Source organism: Eulemur rufifrons, chromosome 15 (assembly GCF_041146395.1).
Source record: "Eulemur rufifrons isolate Redbay chromosome 15, OSU_ERuf_1, whole genome shotgun sequence".
Lineage (NCBI taxonomy): Eukaryota > Metazoa > Chordata > Mammalia > Primates > Lemuridae > Eulemur > Eulemur rufifrons.
Window position 1 is genome coordinate 19,661,801 of NC_090997.1, and position 19,763 is coordinate 19,681,563.

General features: G+C 37.1%; 1 protein-coding gene across 1 annotated transcript in view; it reads right to left on the minus strand.

Annotated features, from left to right (window-relative positions):
* Positions 1–19,763, minus strand: part of PKHD1 (PKHD1 ciliary IPT domain containing fibrocystin/polyductin) — a 412,333-nt gene that overhangs the window by 192,239 nt on the left and 200,331 nt on the right. The window contains exons 46-48 of the mRNA XM_069487338.1: positions 17,285–17,423; positions 10,758–10,889; positions 8,008–8,254 (exon numbers count right to left, since the gene is read on the minus strand). Of these exons, the coding sequence (XP_069343439.1) occupies positions 8,008–8,254; positions 10,758–10,889; positions 17,285–17,423 (518 nt within the window). The remainder of the gene's footprint in view (positions 1–8,007; positions 8,255–10,757; positions 10,890–17,284; positions 17,424–19,763) is intronic.

The window sequence follows — 19,763 nt, forward strand, 5'->3', positions numbered from 1 at the left end:
GATTTCTATAGTGCAACACAGGTAGAGAAGGAGGTTGTAAAATATACCTTTATCACTGCTGGTAGCAGAAAGGGTCATATGGTGTACTCTGAAAAGCAAATCAAAATGTAAAAGACCCATGTCCCAGTAGACAAGATGCCTTGAATGGACCATCACAGGACAGGGGCAAAAATTCAAAGTCAGATCAGCTCCTATCCCACTGGGCCAGATGCCAGAATTGACAGTAGTGGGGCCCTTCTGAAAAGCACCAAAGAACATCAAGAGTCAAAGAACACCATGAAGAGAATTTACCAACCATAATTGCTACAATTTTCGCTTGCCCTAAATAGCCACCAATTTCCCCGTGCCCTAAATAGCCACCAATCTCCCTCTCCTTACTGTTAATGAAGCAAAGGAGCACAAAAGTATTTCTAATTTGGAGGAGCCAAGGGAGTCTGCATGGGCCATTAGCAGCAGAGAGCTTCATTACTAGGGGAAGAAGTCTCTCCCTGAACTTCTCATGGCTTTATGTGCAAGAAATCAGGAGGCAACCAGTCCATTTTAAATGTTAACCCTTACCTCTGCATCAGCAACAGCTCCTCCTGTCTACAATCGAAGAGACAAAAAGACTATAAGCCTTACATGTTATTTTCCTTTTCCATGGGATGCCTTGATTTTGGTTCTCTTCTTCTTAATAACCAGCCCTGTTTTTAATTCAGGGATATGTCCCTTTAGAAATAACACTATCATTTGGTAAAATTTCCTGGCCAAAGTACCAAATTGCCACACTAGTTGCTTAAATAGTTATGTAATTTAGTGCCCATGGACTGTGCAGAACTGTTGAATGTATACTGCTCACAAAGGATTTGTTAGGCAATCAACAATATCAATGAGAACAAATATTAACTCCCTGATTTTTGTTTACCATTAGCTTGCTTTTCCTGAGGGTCCATATCTCCGTGTATTAAGACAAACACTGAATTGAGCTGGAAATGCTCTCGATTCAGAACGATTGTGAAATAAAACCTTTATAATTATGCATTTCCTAAGCCAGGCACATCATAACAGCCAGCCTCAAATGGTGCTCCAAGCATCTTCTGGATATTTGTGCTTGCTGCTGTCACTCTCATGTTTTACTGCACAAAGGCGACAAAATTTAAATTGCAAGCACAGCCAACCAGTTTTTGTGGCACAGCTTTGCATGAGTATCCTTTAAAAATACACGGAGCTCATAACAGTCCTTGTCACAGGACCACTATCCTATCTACTGACCTGTCACGATTCACTAATATTTTATGTATTATCAATAAGTTTTTCTATAGCCTTATTGATTCAGAAACACTTAAATATTTCTCCTTTAGAGTAAGGTAAAAAACCTAAAAACAGGAAAGAAACTACAACACTCAGTCTTTTCCCAAACTTTTAAAACTTCTTAAATTCATATACAAGATAGAACCGGTAAACAGAGATATGAGCCTTGTATTTCTGGCAGGCTTGCCCCACCAACACTCCTCCCTGACTTTTCAGATGTATATTTCTGTCTATCTTTTTTAGAGTTGGCTCAAGCAATAATTTATCAACCCACAAATCAACCTGGCACCTTGTCTAAGGTAGCATCTACTTTTTTTGCAGCATATTTATCTGCCATCATAGTAGGACAATACTTCTTGCTCATTCCATCTTAATCTCCGAGGAAGAGCAATAGATAGCCATTACCCTACTTTAGATGATCCTTCATACACCCTGGCTTATCTTGTTTTGATCTATTGAGTACAGCTGGAACTGCCTCTGACCATCACTGGAGTACACAACCAGAAGATAAACAATTACTTGTCAGGGATGTTGAAAAACAATTTTATGCATCAGGCAGGAAGTTAAACTGAGAAGCCTGTCGTCCCTTTCATATACATACACCTGGTGCTGGGGTGAGGATGACTGACACTGGCTCACAAGAGTCCATCACTAACCCGTCTTCCCAGCTCCATGTTCAGTGACATCACATTGGTAGCTTGATTCAGGTCATGTGAGAGTATTTTCACCATAGAATCAGGCAAATGCTACGATCCAGGGCTTTTATTCTGGGCAGCTAGTTGTTAAACTTTTACTCATATACCACTGTACCCTTTTATTATTAATGAAATGTAATAATCATGTAATATTGTTAGTGATATTCCTTAGTTTGGGGTCCATTATGATTTTTTGTTCTTTTTCTGTTTCAATTCTGTAAACTCTGCTGCCAAGAGAGGATAATACATCTTGGATAGGGTTTTTTTAAGGACTGAAAAGATACCATTAGTGATGCTATGACTATTTATCCCTAGGAAGGAGAGTTAGGCGATTATTAGAGGAAAAGCTAGGCCAAAATTTCCATTTGAACTCTTCCTTACTTTTGCATTCACAGAAGCAGGGGGTGCTTCATACTTTGAACACTGACACATTAAGAGCAGTTACGTAGGTAAAAACTGAACGCAAGCACTACAGGAGAGGATATTAAGCAAGATCTGAGAATCAAGGTGAATATTAACCTTTTATTCTCCAAGAGAAGTAGGAAGGAAGAAACAGAAGGTACTGGGGCACGATGAATCAAAGACTGTCCTGAATGATTCCAGATTCTACAACTACCTGGGAGGTTTCTGGATCAACACAATGTCATGTGAGAATTAGAAATTATTCCCTGTTTTTCAGGAATTGAATTGTTACATTTGAACAAACTTAATTCCCTTGCCAAGCATTTGTTTCTCAGAAACATAAAAATCTATAATAATCTGTTCAAATCCATAACAATCTGTTCATAGTATGCCTCTGTGTAATTTTGTAAATCACAAATGTAAACTAGAGACCCTTTGAAGGTAGCATTTATTGAGCGCCTACTACATTGCCAAGCAAGCAATGACCCTGTGAGATAAATACCATTATGTCCATTTTTATTGTTGTAAGAACTAAAACAAAAAGAGGTGAAATAACTTGTCCAAAGGAATTTACCTAGGAAGTAGGGGAGCTATGACTTGTACTCACAAATGATTCTTAATTACTCCTCTATTTTTCAGTCTTTGAAAAATTATTTCAAATATATGCATATGCCTGATTGTATTTTATGTACATCCTATAGAAACTCAGAAGGATTAGTTGGCCAACCCACAACACCTTGCAAGCTCTTCCAATTTTCCCCATTCTCAATATAGTCAATAATTGGAAAACAGAATCAGGGTTTGATTTGTTGATAATCTGAATGAGTCTATGACACCTGAAGAAGTTAGAGTGCTCTAGACCAAAAAAAGAAAAGAGGAAAGAAAATAAAATTCCCAGACAGTAGTTGTGAAGGTTGAGTTCTCATTTTCCCCTATCACAATTCTACCTCTGTCTACGATCAAGGCAAGAAAACAACTGCAAGTGTAGGCAAACTGCTGATTGAATAGAAGTAGGGTGGAGCTAGATTAGAGAAGGAATCGGCAGTTTAAATTAATCTTCTGGTCAACTGATAGCCCCAGGAAAGCAATAGACATTAAGAAAGGACATTCTCAAATATTGGATGTTCCTAGGAATTTGAGAAATAAAATCCTAGGAGTAGCACTTTAATTCGGGGCCTTATGAAGGAAAGCTGAATGCCATGGACTCCTCATGAAGAGAAGAAAGGGACAATGACAATAGAAAAAGAATGGGGGGAAGTCCACAATTTTTTATTTATATTTATTTACTCTACACTTATTTTATTGAGTTGCTAAATGTTCAACATGGTTTTGGGCATTATCATACAAACAAAAATCCTATTCTCACCCTACTTAGTATCTATGAGGAGAGATGGACAATTTATGAAGCTATACAGGAGCTATGAGTATTGATTGGAGAAGTATAAAGAGCTCACACACAGCAGGGATATCAAAACCTGCACGGCAAGCTCAGGGAAGCTTACCAGATGGCCTCCGTGCTGAGTTCATGGAAGCTGAACCTTGTGAATTGAAAAGCACAAAGAAGTTGCATGTGGCTGAGGGATAGCATTCAGGGACCATAGGGCAGGGTGCTGCTGAGAGATGGTGTTGGAGCCATAAGCAGGGAGCAGGTCATGAGAGGTCTATGAGATATTAAGAATGTTGGACTTTCCTTGGTAAGCACTGGGAAGCCTTTAAAAATTTCAGGCAAGGGAATGCATGGCAAGACCAGATCTGCATTTACAAACCTCAAAGATTGAAGCACAGCAAGGTGGCAAGCTAAGAAGCTACTGTGGCTCTACAGGTGAGAAGTAATGGCAGCCTGGACTAGACAGGGTGTGTGGAGTAGGAGAGAAGCAGAAAGACTCAAGAGGGATTTTTTTAAGGAGATAAAATGGACCTGGTAGGTGATTAATGTGGAAAATAAGTAAAAAGATGAGTTAAGGTTTAGACTAGATTTGCCTCAGTGGGATTCTAAACACCCCAGAAAGAAACAGGTCCATAGAAATAGATCATAAATTCCATTTTGGCAAGTTGAGTTTGAGATGGCTATTAAATACAGCAGTGGAAATTTCTATTGAAAGCATCACTTCTTGGTAGAAATATAATGCAATCCACAAAATGCAAGCCACAGATCTTGTCTTAAATTTCATAGTAGCTACATTTAAAAAGTAAAAAGAAACAGGTGAAATAAATTTTAATAATATATTTAACCCAATATATTCAAAATATTATCATCTCACCATAATGAATACAAATTATTATGATATTTTACATTCTTTTTTCATAGTAAGTCTTAGAAATATAGTGTGTATTTCATTAATCCACTCTTCTAGCACATCTCAATTCAGACTGGCCATATTTCAAGTGTTCAGTTGCCGTATGTTTCTAGTGGCTACAATACTAGACAGTGTAGACTCTAAGGGCAGTCGGTAAAATGGGTCTAGAGTGCAGTAGAGCAGTGTAGACTGGAGGAACAAAATTTGGAATCACTAGTGACAGTTAACTGAGGTTGTGGAAATAACTCAGATCAACTGGAAAGAGTATATAGCTCGAGAGGAAAGGAAGGCTTATTACAGAACCCTAAGGAACACTAGTGCTTAAGAGACAGAAAGAAGAGATGACAAAGGAAATCTAGGAAGAATGTACAAAAATCTACTGATGTTATACTCTGTCCATGTAATTATCTCTATACAGAAGAATCATTTATCTAAATTTTGGGATCAATAAATCCGAGAGCTATGTGAGGCGTGTCGTTATTATGGGACCCTGGGGAAAAGCAGTGGCTGGCATATGTTTCTGAAACGAGGTCCTGACGTACACTGGCAAAGCTCACAGCCTCATCAAGAAGACTGAGGTCTACAGAGGGCGGTGGGTAGAAACAGAAGCTGGGAAAGGAACCCTACCCAGAACAACTGCAGCTCCTGCAGAAAGCAAGTTTGCAGAAGTGTGAGAGAGAGAGCAACGTAAGCAGTACTCATGCAGATCAAGCATGTGATCATTTTAACAAATCACAAACTAGAATCTGCCTTGTAGAGAGTGGCAGTTTTTTCTTCACCCAAATATTAAATAACGTGGCCAGCTTCAAACTTCAAATATTTATATGCCTCTGCTAGCTTGGAGTCACAGGAACCTATAAAACGGAAAGTGCCACTAAGGTGAGCACCATCAGACTTAAGGCAGTGGGCGACAGGAATATATTGAAGATCAGTAATGTCAAACAAAGAAGTTATAGTGAAAATGGACCAGAGAGGGGGCCTACCAAGCAATAAATCACACTCCAAGAGCTTGGTTTTCAGCAAAGGGGGCCGGGGGTGCCTTGTTTATGCAGCTATGTAAAGCCTCACACCCTGCCCTCCCAGGACCTCTTGCTGAGGGAGGCGGATAAGGGTTGAAAGTGGAGACGGCAGGGTGCTTGTGCCATATCATATCTCCATCAACATGCAACCCCAAAAGATCATGACTGTGAGAGCTTTGTAAATCAACTCTTAGGGTGCTTGCCCCAGGGCAGATAGCACAACAAATTAATCTTTTCTCCATGAAATGCAGCAAAGTTTGTATCTACGCTGAATTCAAATTGCTCATTAGCTCTGACATGTTCCTAATGAGGTTATAATGCTCTGGGACAAAGATCAAGCCACTGAGCACAAATAGCTAGGGATAGATTTATAAAAAGAAAAAATGAGAAGGACCTTAGAGCAGTGCCTCTCAAAGTTTAATAGGAATCACCTGGACCTTCAGATTCAGGACATCTGGGGTCTGGTCTGAGACTCTGCATTTCTAAGAAGTTCCCTGGTGGTGCTGACACTGCTGGTACCTGGACCACACTTTGAGCAGCAAGGCCTTAGAGATAATCTAATCCAATTGCTATCCTAGAGGTAAGAACTTAGGGCCAAGAGACTTGTAATTGGAAGCATGCTGAGACTTCCCAATGGCTAATTTGGGGCAATCGGATATTTTTCCATCAACCTGAATATTTTAAACAGCATCTAGGAGGTAGGGTGACCAGTCATCCTAGTTGACTGAGGAAGCTTCCTGGACATGGGGTTTTCCATTTCAAAACCAAACATGTTCTTGAAAAACCAGAATGAGTTTTTTTACGGTACTAGGGCACTTTTGAATCTCGTTAGAATACAGCATCAGGATTATCTTCATCTTGACTTGTCAGTCCCAGAGTGGTGGGATCATGACTCACTACCAAAGCAAGCACCTAAGTATGCTGTCCTGAAGATCTCAAAGAGCAAATGTTCAGACAAGGTTGAGGCTTTGCAGAGCCTTCCAATACCACACCGACAAGTGCCTCTCCAAGACGGAGCTCACCAAGAGATCTCAAAGGAAGGTATATAAAAAGAGTACTGAGAATACATAGAAATAAATATTGTACATGCATATAATGTTCATTCTAACTACACAAATCTATTTTATTTTCCTCATTTGAAAAAATGCATATAGGAAATAAATCACTAGCTTTTATAAACCTCAAAACACTCATTAAAAACATCTTTGGTCGAAACACTAAAATAATAATAAAAATCAAGCTGCATGTCTCAGAATGAAGAAAAAGTCATGCTCTGCACAATCAAAATGATTAGAAATGAAAATATATCCCTCCATTTTGTTATTTCACTCATTGGAACTGAGCCCCTTAACATTGGATAGAATAATGAACAGTCTGGAAAGCAAAAGTGGAAAATTTTCAGACTATTCAATGCTAGCAGTGTATTGCTAAGGCTTCCAAAACAGAATGTCAAGATACTGTTCCCATATGCATTCAAAATGCAGAGTTTGTCCTGACCACAATGACTCTCACTCTCCGGAGTTTACCTGTTCAAATAAGATGCCAATGTGGTCTGACTGAATTACTTGACTTAATATTCATAGAGTTAGGACACATAAAACAATGGAAGGAAATAAGTGTAGCTAAATATATACAATGCATTTGAAATAAGTAAAAGACAGAACCCCAGACACTCAGCAATCATTACCTGGAAATTAAAGAGGGCAGAAGCAGTCCTATTATGCATTATAAACAGTCCAGCTGCTGACTTAATGGTAGTTCGAGTAGCATAACCAAGGAGTCCTTGCTTCAATATTAATAGGAAATGTATTGTACGAATCCAATAGTTCATGAAATTAACAAGGAAAATGAACTGGAGTGAAGCAACTTTGCAAGTAATAGGAGGCATCAGAACTGCTTCCCTGGAGCATATTGAACACTTTAAAAGAGCTTGGGGAGAGTACAGGTATAAAAATGAGAATGGACATTATTAGAATTTTTTAATAATACTTTTAATTTAAATATATTTCCAATTCTCTGTTGGTTGCAAGTCTTTTTAAGAAGCTATTAGCTCAAAATGTCAATAAGAGGTCAGAAGCTATGAGCGCTGGTCCAGTGATATTGAAAGTTAGCTGCCATTTGAGTCAGCCTAAAACTACCATAAATTCATGATTTGATAGCTGTCGAAATTATTCCCATTTCACTTTTGTAGAACTAAATACTTTAAATAATCTAGAAAACAATTTCCCTTCTACAAGCCTCAACAGCCTGAATGATATACACATGCTCGTTGGCAAGCTAAAAAGTATGGTTAATTCTACTTACAAACCAATAGACATACGATGAAAGAGAACACCTCCCCCACAGACACTGCCCGGGACAATCCGACCGAAGCTTGCATTGACCAAACAAGAAGCAGAAAGTGTTTCCATAGAAGCAAGAATGTGACTTCCATTTTTGCCAGACAGAGACCCATCCAAGTCTTCCAAAATTGCTGCATGAGGAAATGGAAATGCTACTAAGTTTGGAGAGTTTGTAAACTTCAACTGGTTGGTCTTCACAGTAAGTCCACCTATAAATTGGAAGACAGAAAGATTTACACAATGGCACAAAAGACTATCATCACAAATGGCAGCTAAATTCACCGGAATGCTTTCAGTAATTAAAATAGTATATATACAGTTCTATAATTCACTTATTCATTCAATAAAAAAGATATCATGAGTGCCTACATATGTGCTACAGATACTGAGGGAAACAAGAGCAGCATTGGCCCTGTCTTCACACAGCCTATTATCTAGGGCAGAGTTTTCTACTGGGGCAGTATTGCTCTCAGGGGACATTTGGCACTATTTGGAATCATTTTTGGCTATCACCACTAGGGGGTTGGCAGGGCTACTGGCAGCTAGTGGGTGGAGACCAGGGATGCTGCTAAACCTCCTCCAATGCATAGAACAATCCCCACAACAAAAAATTATCTGGCCCAAAATGCCAACAGTGCCAAGGGTGAGAAACTCTGGTCTAGTGGGAAATAGAAACAGAAAACATTAATTTAACAATTACACACGCCTGGAGCTCTGACTTGGGGGGAAAGGCGGTACATGGGCAACGTATGTAACCTGCAGTTCCGTATCCCCCATAACAATAAGATGAAAAAAAAAAAAACCAAACAAACAAAAACAATTAGTAAACACTAAAGATGCTACGGTTTAGTCTCAATCTTTCAGCTTCCATTCCTCTATGGTGAGTCTACTCCACCAACAATACCTCCTACTATGAGGTTTATACTTTAAACATTTACCTTCAAAAGCAACATTCAATTAATCATTTGAGCAAATAGTATTAGTAACACATATTCTAAGTATTAGCTCTGGGGCTATACTTCTTGGTAGTCTTTCCCTAACACCACTGCCATGTGATTCATTGGTACTACCAGTCCAATTGCCTGGGAACAAACTATGGCAGTGATCTTCGAACTCACACACCCATACCATTAAAGGAAAAAACTGAGTACACATCTCCCAGTACATAGGCCACCATACTATTGTAGTACATGCATTATAAAATACACAAAACAGGAAAATAAGAAGGAATAAGATATAATAGAGGCTCTAATGTTTTCATTCTGCACCCCAGTAGAATGAATACATGCAGTGAATTAATTCATGCATGAAAGACTCCACAATTCTACCTCTCGCAATCTCTGAGGTGAGGTTCATCTAACACCACTGAAGCTCTACATTTCAGTCATATGGGACTTTTTTGTGGTTTTCCCAAGCACAACTTGCTCTTTGGAATCTCTATTTTTTTTTTTTTTTTTTGCATATGCTCTTCCTAATACCTAGGACCTTTTCCCTGTCTATTCCTTCTTACAAACTTCTATTTACTTTTCAAAACAGTACTCAAGAATCCCTTCTATGAAATCTTACCTGATGCCCTTCCTTGGTCCCTTCACTGACTCTGTTCAATCCTCTAGTACTATATTCATCACACTCTATTACAATAATGAGCTTAGATATTCATTTTTGTGCCTAGATCAAGAGTTTCTGGAGGACAGGAACTATGTATTTTTCATTTTTGTACTCCTCAGTTCCTTAAGCAGAGGCTGGAATAGACAATTTTAAGTAAATGAAGCTAAGATCATCCAGTGAGATTTTTAGCTTAGAGCTCACAAGGAGTAATGTGATCTTTTTTCAGTGTCTTACAAATGATATGAAACAGAGAAGCTATTAAAGAATTGAGGAATTGTGATTGGAAGTCCTTGCCATGAGGTATTATTTTATGCCTGTTATTATTTCTGCAACCTTAAACTCAGATGCCACCCAAATAAAACAATCTTTTGCTCTGCCTACACAGGAAAAAAAAAAGGTAAAGTGGAGACTTGCTGATTATTCATTTAATTAAAAAAACAAACAATTATCTAAATTGGCGATTCAAACCACAAGAGCATATTTACTTGAATCACTTGGTTTGGCTGTTTACAATGATCAAATCAACTAGATTGCTCTCTACCTCTTTGCACGTTGGCCCATGAGTCCTCCAAGGTATTTCTCACCACCTCCGAGACGTGGTTAACAAGTAAGCAAGAATCTGTATGGTTCCCTTTGTGTATACATCAAGCCGTGAGCTGCTGAAAACGGTAAGTACCTGAACTTTGGCTCTTTCAGAAAAGGTCACATGCATGATATTTTATATCCATGTGTCCCTCCATTCAATTCCATTCACTCATTTGATCAGTGAACTACCTACTAGGCACCTGGCTGTCTGCTAGGTACTAATAAGAAAACTGAGCAAGAGAGACATGATCCCTGCCTTTATGAAGCTCAGAGTCCAACAGAGACATAGCACTATAATTTTAGAATGTGATGGGCACCACAGGAAGAGGATGAGGAGCTCCAGAAACTACACTGGGAGCACCTCTGGGATTTCTTTTAGGAGATTTAAGCAGAAGTTTCTACTGATGCAATCTTGTAACTGAAAGGAATAATGATTCACAAAGGCTTCACCACTGTTTATCATTTTCACTTGAATATGGACCGTATTTATCATCTGTCTTGTCTATTCAAATAACTTACCTTGTCCTTGGGAACAGCCCGAACAGGTTCTTATGGCCACACAGTTGATAAGATCAAAATTAACAAAGGTTGTGTTAGATACCATCAGTTCCCACCTTTTGGGAGTTTTAATCCCAGCTGACATACACAGGCCTCTCTGTGATTTTAGAGGGAAAAAAAGGAAAGCAAAATAAGAGAACCGATGACATATAAATACAGTTTATAATGCACAAATAAAAATAAGAAGATAAAAAGACAAGCTACAGACTGGGAGAAAATATTTGCCAACCACCTATATGACAAAGGACCTATATCCAGAATATAGAAGGGATTCTCAAATCTCAACAGAAAGAAAATAGACAACTCAATTTAAAAAATCAGAAAAATAAAAAAACCTTGAAAAGACACTTCACCAGAGAGAATATACATATAGCAAATAAGCACATGAAAAAATGTTCAACATTGTTATTTATCAGTGAAATGCAAATTAAGATCACACTAAGATACACTAAACACCTATTAGAATGATTAAATAATAAATAGTGACAATAGCAAGTGCTGATGAGGATGAAGAATAACTAAAACTCTCACATGTTGCTGGTGGAATGCAAAATGGGACAGCCACTGTGGAAAATAATTTGGCAGTTTCTTATAAAGTTAAATATAACCTTATCATATAACCTAGCAATATTAGTAACTCCTAGGTTAGAGAAATGAAAACCTACATTTATACAAAAACCTCATACATGATTCTAACAGTTCCAGTTTATAATCACCAAATCTGGAAACAACTCAAATGTCCTTCAACAAATGAGTGGATAAACAAACGCCGTTACATCCATATAGTAGAATACTACTCAGCAACAATGAGGAATAAAATATCAGTACACGAAACAAGTTGGATAAATTCCAAAGGCATTTGGGAGTACGGGAAGCCATTTTTAAAAGGTTGCATACTACATAATTCCATTTATATGATTGTCGAAAAGGCAAAAATACAGTGACAGAGACTAGATTAGTGATTGACAGGGGTGAGAAGTGAGAAGATGATGTGGCTACAAGGAAGGAGCATGCAGGAGTTGGGATTGATGCAACAATTCTGTGTCTTGATTGTGGTGGTGGTGGTGACACAAATTTACACATGTGTTAAATTCATGGAACTGTACATCAAAAAAAGTCAGTTCTGCTGTATTTTAATATATATGAAAAAAAAACTTTAACAGAAAGTCTAAAAAGAAAGAAACAAGAACCACCTCCAAGGTTTTCCACAAAATCTCTTCAACAAACTCAATCCAATCAAGCTGTTATTGCCTCACTGATCCATTCTTAAAAATAGTTGTACATTTGAGGGTCACCAGAATTTTTTCAAGAGCCTCTGACATAAAAAACTGTGATAAAAATAAACAAGCAGCAGAAAAGAAACCCAGTAGAGACAAAGCTAGTATAGAAATCAGAAGAACACTTAAACACTGTCACTAATAACCTCAGAGAAATAAGCATATTATATCCATGAAACAAATAGAAGCCTAAAAAGGGATTTTCAGAAAAGAAATAAGAACAAAAATAGAAGAGTAGAAATACGAAATTCAACAGATAAATTGAGAAAATATTCCAGAACAACAACAACAACAACAACAACAAAAAAGCAGTGAAAATCAGAGAGAAAATTAAGATTAAAAAAGCAATTCAAGAAGTCCAATACCCAAATAGTAATAGTTTTACGAAAAAGAAGAAAATATAGGGGAGAGAATTATCAAAGAAATAATTGAAGAAAACCTTCCAGAAGGGAAGGATATTTTTCATTCGAAGTTCTGCCCAATACCTAACACAGTGGTTAGAAAAAGAGCCACACCAAGGTATATCATATTGAAATTGCAAAACCTCAAGGAAAAGAACTAGACCCTAAAAGCTTCCAAAGAGGAAAAAATAAAGGTTATCTGTAAATGACCTAGAATCAGAGTATCTTAAAACTACTCAACCTCAAGACTAGAAGAAGCTAGATGACAATAGAATTTTGCTTTCAAAATTTCAAAGCAAAATTAACTCTAACCTGGTATCCTGTAACCTATAACCTACCAATAAGGAGGTCTCCATATGTACTTCAAAACCTTTACCTTTCATAGTTTGCCTTTTTTCCAGAAAGTTACTTTAAGCTATGAGCTAACAAAATGAGGAATTAAGCCAGAAAGGAGGAATCTGTGGAAATGAGGAACAGGAGTTCCAATACCAGAGAGACATGAAGGCAATCAGAATTTTGGTCAAGACAGATTCCAAGATGTAGCTCTGAAACCACTCTCATGCATTGCTGGTGCAGGTATAATCTCTCTGGACTGTTGTTTGGCATTATCCACTAAAACTACTCTATTAGCCAGCAATTTTTACAGATTGGCATATATTCAACAGAAATGCGTGCACCTGAAGACCAAGAGACATATAGAACATTCATAACATCATTTTTGTAATAACCAAAAACTTGACACAATCATCTAGCAATAGCAACATAACTTAAAAAAAATTATAGTACAGACATAAAATGAAACATTCCACAATGATTGGAAGAATAAATTATTGTAACACAAAAAACCATGCATGTATCTCATAGACATAACATTGTGCCAAAGAAACCAGGTACAACAGAGTTATTAATACATGCTCTATGGTTCCACTCATATAAAGTTCAAAAACCAGAGAAATTAATCTATGCCAACGTATGTCTGAATACTGCTTCCCCTTTGGCTAGGGAGTGGTGAGTGGGGTTGAATGGAGAGGCATGAAGGGGCTTTAGAGAAATTGATAATGTTCTATTTCTTGATCTGGGGGTATGTACACAACTTGTTTTCTTTATAAAAATCCATTGAGCTCTTCCCTTGTGATTTGTGCACTTTTCTCCATAAATGTTATATTTCCATGAAATATTTACTTTAAAAAGTGGAACAAATACTAGAGAAAAGTAACATAGAAGATGGGAGGGTAAAGAAAGAAACTAAAGGAGTTTAGCGTTCTTAAATTGCTCAGGTAAAGTTTAACAGTGCTGGTGTAATTTAGACTTTGTTAAGACAGGCAGGCACGTTAAAAATTTAAGACCAATAACGAAAATAATCATAACAGAATGAATGACTTCCAAATGAGTAAATATAAAAAGATGCAAGACAAATCAAGTTAGGAAAGTAGGGGGAAAAAAACGGATTGCAAACTGAAAGCACAAAATAAGATGTTAGAAATAAATGCAAATGTATGGGAGACATCGGCATGTGGATGGTAATTGAAACCACTAGAGAAAATGAGATTTCTCCCAGGGAGTGCAAGTATATTGAGAAGAAAAGGGGCCCTACAACAGAATTTAGAGAAACAAAAGATGAAAGGTCTAAATGAGGAAGACAAATCCACAAGTGAAAATGGGAAATAACCCCTAGAGAAACCGGAGGAAAAATGAAGCAACTCCATCAGCAACTGTCTGAATAAGATATTTTTTAAAGTACCATCATCTGCTCAAATTAATTACAATAATGACAAAAAGACAGCCATGTTGCATACTTCAAAAAGTAGGGTGACTATAATTTAAATCCAAATCAGGACATTTTGAATGAGAAGAGGAATGCTAAGTGCATAGAATGCTGGAACAAGAGGTATAAACAAACTGCCCAACCAAAGTAGGATATATCATGATGCTGTAGTGCACCTCTTTTTCTTACATATTAAAGCCATCCTCACTGAAAATTATTCTATCCATTTCGACATAAAGGTAATTTGGGGTGTGGGAGTACCAACATACTTACAAGCATGCTTAAAGGAAAACAAAACCTTCTAACGATAAGAAGTTCTTCCAGAAACTAATGTTTGTTTTAGGATATGACTCACTATAATTGTATGCTACCAATTATAAGTGGGTGGAAGGTCTACAAACGAATAGGCTGAATTCTCTGAAAATCTTAATTCCTAAAGGAATGGCAGGCACAGAAGATAGAGGATAAAGCAGAGTTCCACAACCACAGAGAGGCCAGGCATCCTCCTTTGTTTTCCTTTTTAATAACACACATGGTATAACAATCTGGTTCCCAAATAAATCTGAGAAATACTGTGCTAATTAAAGATAATGGATATTTTTCTTGTTTGTTTTAATCCATATTTTCTCAGAGCCTTTAATATGCTTTAATTTTTTTTCAATGAATTTTATTCTGTATATTTGAGGTTTACAACATGTTATGGGACACATATAGTTAGGAAAGTGGTTCCTATAATGAAGCAAATTAACATTATTACCATCCCACACAGTTACTTTTTTGTGTGACAGAGCAGCTAAAATTTTATTTATTTAACAAAAATCCCTAATACAATATACAATTTTATTAACTCTAATCCTCATGTTGTATCCTACATCTCAGGCTTGTTCAAGAATAGAGGGAGATAAACAGCATAGCATGAATGTCATTAACCAAAGAATCTCCTTTTCCCAAACAGTCTCCGGGGGCTATCCTTTCATGGAAAACACTTCACGGAATATTGGTTTAGGCACTAGTAAAGGTTCATTGCCAAAGACATTTTCCATGTGCAATCAAAAGAATATTTGACCAGGAATAGGATGATGTCAGGGTGGTCCCAGCCCACAATAGTAGGCATGAATTTTGACCTATCATTCGACCTCCCAAAGCCTTCCTTTCTTCAACCGTAAATTCAGGAATTTTAACCAGATCATCTCTTAGATAATATTTAGCTTTTAAGTTGTATGGTTTTATGATGTGGATGACTAACCAACATCCAGACATCTCCTAGAACAAAACTATTTAATATAACCCACCAGGGACCCTTGTCCTGCACTTTCTTGTTAAGAGACCAAAAGGCCCTCAGCGGCATTGCATTCCTAATGAATCACACCCCAGGGGTAGGATTATTTTTGATTATCTCATGATAAGCACCCTTTTGTCATAATTTGTATCTTAATTTATGTCACTCTCCCATTAATTATGATGCCTATTTAACATCAATTAAGATGCTGCAACATTAATTTACCAGGACAGTTAGTTACTCAGTTTGATGGGAGTTTTGTTTTTAGCATCTACTGTGAGGTTATTTCTGAGAAAGTTAAGGACCTTTGATGTACCAGCATCACAGAATCCAAATCTGGATTCCATCCTCTCTTAAAAAATATGCAATCTGAAAAGAAGAATCATCTCTCAAGGTAGTAATCCTTTTATAGAAATGGAAAAAGTGCAGGTATTTACCTCCTGAAAAGGATGGTTCAAAATAGATTTAAATAAGAAAAGTTGAGAATTAAATATAGGAAAATGTAGCTCAGTAAGAAAATGATTTCTTAAATCTTACTATTTTTATCTATGGCTATGAAATAACCTCCAAAGGAAGTACAAAAGTGAAAAATTATCATTTACATTTCCACTGGACAGGTGGGTCACAGTTGCTCACACCTATAGTTCTAGCACTTTGGGAGGCCAAGGAGAGAGTATCACTTGAGGCCAGGAGTTCCAGAGCAGCCTGAGCAACATAGCAAGACCTCCTCTCTACAAAAAATAGAAAAGTTAGCTGGGCATGGTAGCTCAAACTTCTAGTCCCAGATACTCAGGAGGCTGAGACAGGCAGACTGCTTGAGCCCCAGGAGTTTGAGGTTGCAGTGAGCTATGATGATGCCACTGTACTCTAGCCTGGGCAACAGAGTGAGACTTTGTCTCAAAAAAAAAAAAAAAAAAAAATTTCAACTGGACAAAGAATTTAGGAGCAAACCGGTGAAAATGTCCTTTCCTTTGTTCCCAAGAATACTGTAAGTCTCTTCAATATATGATTTTTATGACAACATGATTATTAATATGCATGTTGCTCTTTTAAGACCAAGAACATGGGGGACCCACTATGGGTCTGAAGCCTAAGAAACCAATGGCAGCCATAAAGCTCCCTTAAGGAGCTTCTTCTCACCGGGGTAGTAAGTACTGTTTACTTCATCTACATTCTGGTACCCTGACCCTGCAATAGTGGAGAATCCATCTATAGCCTGATTTTCTCATGTAGAAACCCACACTTGGGCAAGGATTAGGGAATCGCATGCAAAATCTTAATATACTATAACAAACTACACATATTTATATTACCTTATTTGACCTCTTTTTGGGAGGTGCCCTAAATGGAGTAAGAACAATGACAAAATATTGATGTAGAAACTTCACAAACTGTAGAGCAGAAAGACAATATGGAATCATGCTATTCCATAATACTTGTGAGGTTAGAGAAAATTCAGCTAAATTATTAGGTTTTTTATTAAATTTGTGTGGATAATAATTCTAAATTGTAACCAAATAAGAATTCTGCAAGCTACTCATGACTATTAAGATTTATATGGACTCATAACAATGAAACCTTGTGTATATTTGAATTTCATTATCAATATCACCACTGTTACAAATAAAAATCTCCTCTAACTTTTACCAATTAAATACAATACTTACCAAAGAATGCTATTAGAATTACATATGCTGGATCATCAGGGAGCCCCACACATACAATTTTGCTTTGATGAACAGCCTAAAGCAACTGCAAGAAGGCACTTACCTTGTGGGCAAAATGACCAAGTAATAAGCTGTCAGTAACTGAAGTATTTGCATCACTTTCCAAGATGTCAATTCCAAAATCTCTGCATGAATAAACTTGGAATTTTTCCAGGTGAAGATTGCTACTTCTAAAAATCTATAAAATAATAGCATAAATAATAGCATATGTTATGGCAAAGGTCTGGGGCTTGGTTTTTCTTGCAGACTTCCCATAGCTTCCCTAATTATTGATTAAGTACAAATAAGCATGTTATACCATATTTAAGCAGCTTTTGTCCATCAATATTAGGACAGACATCCCAAAGTTGCTGTGAGGTCAGCACTCACTAGTCCCCTTTGGTAACACCCCCTCCGTAGTTTCCATTTCGCCCCATGGTAACTGATACATTAAAAAGGTCAATGTGAATTCTCTACCTATCTAAAACAAAACTTGCAGTGGCCGAGTCACACAAAATTAATGGAGAAAAACACAGCATCCAAGAACTCCAATGCTTAACATTTTCTCAGTGTGGTATAATCATATAGTCAGAAGATTGCAAATATGAAATAAGTAATTCAGCATGACTACAGAGTCACCATTTGTGGACTCAACATATGTCATGTGCATATATACTTATGACACCTAGAGTTAGTGTGCCCAGACAGGTTTCAAGTAGAAACAAAATTAGCTGGTAGAGTTGAAAGGATCCCAACTGCTATGGTTTGAATTTGTCCCCAACAATGCCTGTGTTGGAAACTTAATTCCAATGTAACTGTGCTGGAAGATGGAGCCTAATGGGAGGTGCTTAGGTCATAAGGATTCCACCCTTATGAATGGATTAATGCCAATTACAAACAGGCTTGAGGCTGCAGTTCTATCTCTCGCTCTTTCTTGCCCTCTCTTCACCCTTCCTTCCTTCTTGACACAGCAAGAAGGCTCTCACCAGATGCTGGCCCCTCAGTCTTGGACTGTAAGTCAACAAATTTCTATTTATTACAAATCACCCAGTCTATGGTATTCCATTATAGCAGCACAAAACAGACTAAGACACCACTGGTGTGGAAGACAGAGCTTTTGGTTTTCACTTATCTCTATTAGTTACTATGTGATTTGGGGCATGACATTTAACTTTTCCTAGTCCTCAGTTCAACCTTCTTTAAGGGTGGAGGTCAGGGCTGGTAGTTAGCCTAACACAGTTATCCTTTATTCATTAAATAGTATCATGTTTATATTCATATCTTTAACTGGAAGTGTCCTATTAATTAAGGTTAAGGGATCCTTGATTTATTATGCTATTGTACTTCTACCTGTCAGTTAGTCAGTCTTTGTGCTCAAATTTTTAAGAATTGAATAGTTCACATTTCCCATTATGTATGCATCTAAACCTTTTACAAAATGATAGTTCTTTGAAGACACACAGATTTATTTAATATTTGAACAAAATAGGTATGATCTGAACTGATAACTTGACAGCAGCTATTACCTAATTACAGATACCAACAAATATATTCATATTTGTAAATATATTCATATTCAAAAACAGCTAACACCTAGCATTAGCTAGGGGATCTGCTAATTTTAAAAAGAAGCTAACATACTATAGCAAAGTACACCTATTTGTGTGTGTGAATACAGTTTTCACAGTGTGCTGTCATCTTTCTCTCCTTCTTTGAAAAAAATCATCCCCCACTTAAGACACAGGGTGAAGAGAGGGTATTTTTCTCAACTCTTATTAACATATAAATAGAAGGGTCAGACTGCCTGAGCTGGAATCTAACAATTCTTAGTTTTGTGACTTCAGCAAGTATTTTATCCCCTTAGATAGTTTTATATACAAAAGGAGTATAATACCTCCCCCAAAGATTGTTAAGATGATTAAATGAAAAATGTCCAAAATTATTATCAATATCATCAAAGAAATATAAACTCATATTTATTCACAATAGGAATTTTCTGCTCAATATCACTAATCATAGAGAAATGCAAATTAAAACCACAATGAGACATCACTTCATACCTGTTAGAATGACTATCATAAAAAAATGAAAAATAACAAGTGTTGACAAGGATGTAGAGAAAAAGGCACCCTTGCACACTATTGGTGGGAATGTAAATTGGTACAGCCATTATGGAAAACAGTATGGAAGTTCCTCAAAAAATTAAAAACTACCATATGATCCAGCAATCCCACTACTGTGTATATGTCTAAAGGAAATAAGATTCATATGTCAAAAAGATAGCTGCACTCCCACATTCATTGCAACAGATTCACAGCAGCCAATAAACGGCCAATATCTTGAACCCAAAAATCAGCAATATAAAAACAAGCAACCGCATTAAAAAGTGGGCAGAAAATATGAACAGAAGTTTTCCATAAGAATATAGACAAATTGTCAAAAAGCATATGAAGAAAGTGCTCACCACCACTAATCATCAGGGAAATACAAATTAAAACCACAATGAGATATTACCTCACACCTGTCAGAATGGCCGTTA